General features: G+C 36.6%; 1 protein-coding gene across 1 annotated transcript; it reads left to right on the forward strand.

Annotated features, from left to right (window-relative positions):
* The first annotated feature begins 785 nt into the window (after positions 1-785).
* On the forward strand, positions 786-4454 carry si:ch211-121a2.4 (transmembrane protein 205). The gene is made up of 3 exons (XM_039810284.1): positions 786-989; positions 1791-1954; positions 2041-4454. The coding sequence occupies exons 1-3, from the start codon at positions 890-892 to the stop codon at positions 2341-2343; spliced, it is 567 nt and encodes a 188-aa protein (XP_039666218.1). The 5' UTR covers positions 786-889; the 3' UTR covers positions 2344-4454.
* The last annotated feature ends 2379 nt before the right edge of the window (positions 4455-6833 follow it).

Here is a 6833-nt window from a genome sequence, read left to right on the forward strand (position 1 = left end):
AAGACAGCAACCTGGTTTCCTTGACAACAATGCGGAAGTTTAAGTTAGGATGTCAATGTAGGGTGCACACTTAATTTTACTGTCTATGGGTACAAACTGTCCTAGACTCCTTCCAATATTGACAGAAATACAACACTAACGTTACCCTGTTGGTTGCGTTGTCTACTTGGGAAGCTGCATAAGCTGCCGCTGTCCCAGTAACAAGAGGTGTGTAGTTCTTATCTAAAGGTGTGGATGAGTACGCTAAGTTTCAGTCGTCATAGCAGTAGGGCTGGGCGATCTGGAGAAAATCAGATATAATATGTTTGACCAAATACCTCGATATCGATACCGCAACGATATTGTAGTGTTGACTATTGGTGCTTTCACAAAATATTTACACAATGAGATTTTTGATAAATAATCATCAGTAATGTGGATACAATGACTACGTGGGTAAAGGCAAATAATAGAATAGTTACAGCAGTCTGGTAAGTTCAGAAAATGACATCACTTTACTGTAATGCAGCCTTTAAAACCAGGAAAATATCACGATATTACGATATCCAAAATCTAAGACGATATCTAGACTCATATCACGATATCGATATAATATCGATATATTGCCCAGCTCTACATAGCAGTAATCCTAAAAAATTTGTCCTGCATTGACTGGGGTTAAACCATGGAAGCTTTTACCCAGTTTTCTTACTATATGTTGCATGTTAACACATCCTTTATTATACTGCTTATGATTATGTATTGTTTTGCAGAGGCTTTCGAGTGGAGCATCAAGTTCTCCCCACCCTCCTCACAAGCGATAGAAAGCATTACTGGTCTTGCCTGACGGGGCTGTTTTGGAGACTACAGTGGGGTCCAGACTGGAGAAGAAAGAGGCTGAGCAGGAAGCATGTCCACTGACAATGAGCCCACGTTCACAGTCAAGCTGCTGCAGCTGCTGCTGCTCTCCACCTACTGGGGAATGCAGATTTGGGTCACTTTTATTTCAAGTTGGTACCATGCACACAGACACATACTATAAAAGTACACAATAAAGTTAGAAACACACAGGAGAGGGATGTTGTCATGCTGTATTAACAACACAATGATGACTGAAGTGTTCTTTTCAATGTGCGTTTACACCTGTATTTAGATCTGTCCACTTAAGTCAAGTGTGAACAGGACCTCAGTGAACCACCTTTTTTTTTTTATTATTATTATTATTATTATTGCAACCCTGTTTTTTTATTGGTCGCCTTTATGTCTACTCTCAGACCCTGACTTGTTTTTCCTTTAGCTCAGTCACCAATAATCCAAGGTCTACTCTACATGCTATCCAGCATAGTTGTATTATTAACGGAAAATGACCCCTTGATCCCCAGTACATTGCAACATCTGAGCTTCCTGCCAGTATTTAACCACACACCTTATGTTTTTGTCACATTTTTATTGTGGTATAGCCAGGCAAACACAATGTTGTAACAGTCTTAACTTCTTAAAACCACAGAGCAGAGTAAGCATGTATCTAGCATTTGGATTGATGTATGTGTCTGAAATTATTGGGGAAATTCTGATAAACATAGTGTGATTAAGTCATACTAGATTTGGGATACCTTACATCTTAATATGATTATTCAAATGAATTAACTTTGACTTAATTAGGGTAGAGGTCATCAGAAATAGTTATTTTCAGGATATTTCGGTTCCATGTAAAAGTAGCCTCCTGTCCCATGATGAATGAGTATTTTTTATGAATTAAGAGCCAGTAGGTGCCTTACGGTGCTAATGTGTTGTTCTGTTTTTTTGCTCAGGCTTTGTAATGGACAGCCACCTGAACAGACACACTTATGGTTTTATCCAGAGTCGCCTTGTCCCATTCTACCTCCACTTGGGTTCAGCTTGTGCCTTCTTCAACCTCACTATCTACGCTGTGTATCATCCCAGCGACAAGCTGAACGACAGAGAATCCTTTCAGGTGTGTTGTGTGTTCAACATCATCGCGTTGCATACAACCAATTTTCAGAACATTTCTTTAATCTCTGACTCTGCTTTCCCCACCAGATCTTCATCTTCTTTGTGTCGGTGACAGTCGCGGCTGTCAACGCTCAGTGGTTTGGCCAAATGACATCAGAGATCATGGCGGACATGCACCTTATTGAGCAGGCGTGCGGATTGGGTCAGGACATCGGCCTTTCGTCGAACCGCGAAGCTTACGCCAAGCTGTCTGAGACGGACGTCAAATACAGACACCTCAGCGGTCGCCTGTGGCTGTACAGACTGCTGTCCTCCCTCTGTAACCTCTGCTGCTTAGGCTGCAACTTCTACAGCCTCTGTTACATCGCCGAGAACCTCGTCACACTTTGAACTGACGCATAGCAGCTGTACTCTTAAGTCTTTGAAAAATTGTCAGTCCAAATGACTAATCTAAATGTATATTTTTGTACCAAACCTGTACGTCCTATATTTAATACATAGTTTTTTGTCTCTCTGCGGTGTTAGGTATTTGACACAAAGTCAGGTAAGCCTTGTTGTTCTCGTGCTTTGGGGATTAATGACAGGATACAACTGCCATGCTAAGATTTTGGCCCTCGATTTGTGTTGCTTTTGAAACAAACCGGGCCACTAAAGCTGCATTTCTCTCCTTAAGGTTGTAGGGAGACAAATCAATTTCTGCAATGAGTAATGCCTCACCTTTCACCTAGTGTGGCTGAGGCTTGGTGGCTGCCTTGATACTTTCCCTTCACTATTACAATTTAGTACCTTTCAGGAACCTAAAAGCATTACAACATTAGAGATGTTTTATAATTGCAGTACCAGAGAAATTCTGACAGAAAATAGCCACATTTTTTGCGTCTTTTTTATGTGTAAGCAAAAGAAAAACATAAAGATGTGCTCCCATGCTGCTCAGCCCTGCTCTTCCTGTTTGGGTGTAGTTTAAATACTTTGTTCACAGTGTGGTTTCACAGGCTTGTCTGGCTCACCTTTACGTTAACTTAAGTACACTGAAAGGTTGTACTATCTTTAGCTCTGCTGGCTGTTTTTGTCCTGTATGGTCTAGAATCAATTCTGCTTTTAGCCTTTTCAAACCACACTTGCACCAGTGGTTTGTTTATTGGTATATTGGAATTAGGATTAATTAATGTTCGTAAACAGTTCCAGTGTATTGCCCTGTAATTATGTAGATGCTATAAGATTGGTTGCACAGCAGGTTGGTCTAGTTGTGAGAAAGGATGGTATGGTAGAAAGTATTGTTTAGACTTGCTGAGGTGATGTGGGTCTATTACGACAATAGTACGGAGTCCCCAGAAAATCACAGTGGGAAAAACGTTTCTAAACTAATTTTGTGTTCCTGTGTATTAACTTTTGCGTTACTTCACAAGTAGTCACGCATTGCCAGACCTATCTCCACAGCGCGAGTATGGTCTGGCTGCACGTGTTAACATTCTGGTATAGCTGGAAAAACGCTCTGGATTGTTTGTATTTCTTTAAACCAATCACAATCATGTTGGGCGGTGCTGAGACCCAAATGCAGCCACGGTGCTTTTGCAAAATGGAAATACTGTAGATAGAAAATAGGGCTAAAGGGGAGGAGAATGCCTGGCACGCAGGATGTCAGGCTTTCACTAAGCATACCAGTATGACCATCTTTGTAACCTTACAGTGTGCCTCAACTGAAAATGACATCAGATCTACTATTTGAATTTCTCACATGCTTTGCTCTGTTCTCTACCACCTCCGTGTCAGTCATTATGTGTTCAAACTGCTGTGGGGAAAATGTATGCAGCCATGATTGGAAATGAAGCCAAATCATTTTTGAGTTGTACTCTCACTAGAGTTGTGTTCTGTGAAGTACTCTTCTCAGGTGTCTGATTCTTTTTTTAGTCATAGTATGTATATCTTTGCATTTGTTTTGTCTGCAGAGAGGATCTGTGGTGTGGTGAACAAACCTCTCCATGCTATGATGACCTCTCCTTTTTGACTTGTCCTAGTTCACCTAAGTAGCTGCTTAGGTGAAACTCTTCTATCAATATGTTTCTTCTTTCTCCTGTTCCTTTATTTTATGTTGGCCTGTGATACATGCCCATTAAACCAAAGTAAAAAATGCCATTAACATCAACTACCGTTACGTAATCAGGGCAAAGGCAGCCGAGTACTAATTCTGAAACTACTCTTATTTTTGTCCAGACCGAACTGATAAAGGTGACTCTTGTGTGCCCATAACTGGCAAATATATTGCACTATTACCTGGTTTTAAATTGCACGCATTTTCTTTTCTTTTTTTATTGTGTTGCTTTTTAGCTTGGGCAGTTTAAATTAACAAAAAACTTCAATGCAAATAATTTAAATGTTTTGTTCATAAACAAATAAGCTGTACAGTTTAATTGTAGAAGACCACTTTACATTATTTGTGGATGTTTCTGTTTGTTAATGTTTGTGATAATGTGTTATAATTATAATAAAAACTGTTAATGTGGCTTTTGTTATACTGAATGTAAGTTGCCTGAAGACCGATGAAAAAAAGTCGTATGTCGAAAAATGCCATAGTATAGTATGTCGGAAAAAGTAATACGAGAGCTTATCCGCTGTATAATCAGTCATCTGTCTACAGGATGGACTCTTTGATTTCCTGATTGTACCCTCTAGATGCATGACATTGAGTAGTCTATAAATATACATATTTTGACATACTATACTATGACTTTTTTATACTTATTTTCAACATACTATACTGTTTTCAATACCATGACTCTTTTGTTTTTTTTCGACATACTATACTATGACTTTTTTGACTTACTACGCTGACTTTTTATTACTTTTTTCAACTTACTATAATATCACTTTTTTGACATACTATACTATGACATATATTACTTTTTTCGACATACAAAGTCAAAAAAGTCATAAAAGGTGAACTTTTATGACTTTTTTCGACATACTATACTATGATTTTGTAGACATACTATACTATTACTTTTTATTTTTTTTTAGACATACTGTACTTTTTTCAATACCATTACTCTTTTATTACTTTTTCTGACATTCAATACTATCACTTTTTTTCAACATACTATACTAAGAGTTTTTTATTATTTATTTTCAACATACAAAGTCAAAAATAGTCAAATAGTATAGCATGTCAAAAAAATGCTATGGCTTTTTAGGACTTGTTTAGACATACTAAACAATTACTTTTTCCGACCAACTATACTATGACGTTTTTGGACATTGGTCCAAAAACGTCATAGTATAGTAAGTCGAAAAAGGTCATAGTATAGTATGTCCAAAAAAGGCATAGTATAGTATATCAAAAAAGTAATAAAAAAGTCATAGTATAATAGGTCGAAAAAAGTAATAAAAAGTCATAGTATAGCATGTCCAAAAAAGTCATAGTATAGTATATCCAAAAAAGGTAAAAAAAATTAAAAAAAAGTCATAGTAAAGTCAAGGGGGTAAGCGAGCATCCGGAAAGCGTACCTCCTATGGGGAGATTGTAGGCTAACAAGCCATCACCTTCCCTTAGCATTCCATTGACTCTCATTCATTTTGGCGTCACTTTGACAGCGAATAACTTTACATCTGAAGAGTTTAAAGACTCTATTTGTCCATTGTTTATTTCTAAAGAAACACGACAATGTATAAAAGGCTCCATTACCTTGTATCTCACGTTATGGCTCCGTAGAAGACGTGTTTGTAAAAATAGGGTAACGATTGTGTCATAACGATTGTGTCATAACCACTGTCGCACAGTAGAGAAATTACCGTAAAGTCAGGAGAAGCTGGCAGGCAGCTTCGACTTACATGAGCTGTTTAAGTTTAATGTTAGCTAGAATTTTAGTGATCAATAATTAGCCTGTGCCCATGTTATCTCCTTACATATACCTACGCTCTCCGTCTCTGCAAGATTCGGAATGATTGAGATTTGTCTTGGCACAGCTACTAGAAGACTTACACGTCACATCTACGTCTTCTAGCTCAGTTTGAAGCTGCGCAGCACGCTCAGCCATCACCGGAAAAATTACTTCACTGGTCTCCGTCGAAGTACTGTATATGGCATAACTGTGTCCATTCTTTTACTGTTTATGAGTTTATGAGTACTAAATATACTATGACTTTTTCAACATACTATAATATGACCTTTTTTAACAGACTATACTATGACTTTTTATTACTTTTTTCAACAAACTATACTATGACCTTCTTTGACATAATATACTATGACTTTTTTTAACATACTATACTATGATTTTTTTTAACATACTATACTATGACCTTTTTCGACATACTATACTGACTTTTTATGACTTTTTTCAACAAACTATACTATGACCTTTTTGACATATACACTATGACTTTTTATGACTTCTTTCGACATACTAGACTATGACTTTCTAATTACTTTTTTCAACATACTATACTATGACCTTTTTCGACATACTATATGATTTTTTATGACTTTTTTAACATACTATACTATGACCTTTTTCAACATACTATAGTATGTTGTTATATGTTATAGTATGTACTATAGTATGTTAAAGTCATAGTATATTATGTCGAAAAAGGTCATCGTATAATTTGTTGAAAAAAGTAATAAAAAGTCATAGTATAATATGTTAAAAAAGGTCATATTATAGTATGTCAAAAAAAGTCACAGTATAGTATGTTAAAAACATCATAGTATAGTATGTTAAAAACGTCATAGTATAGTATGTTGAAAAAGGTCATAGTATAGTATGTTGAAAAAAGTAATTAGAAAGTCAGTCTAGTATGTCAAAAGAAGTCATAAAAAGTCATAGTGTAGTATGTCAAAAAGGTCATAGTATAGTTTGTTAAAAAGGTCATAGTATAGTTTG

Source organism: Perca fluviatilis, chromosome 9 (assembly GCF_010015445.1).
Source record: "Perca fluviatilis chromosome 9, GENO_Pfluv_1.0, whole genome shotgun sequence".
NCBI classification, from domain to species: Eukaryota; Metazoa; Chordata; class Actinopteri; order Perciformes; family Percidae; genus Perca; species Perca fluviatilis.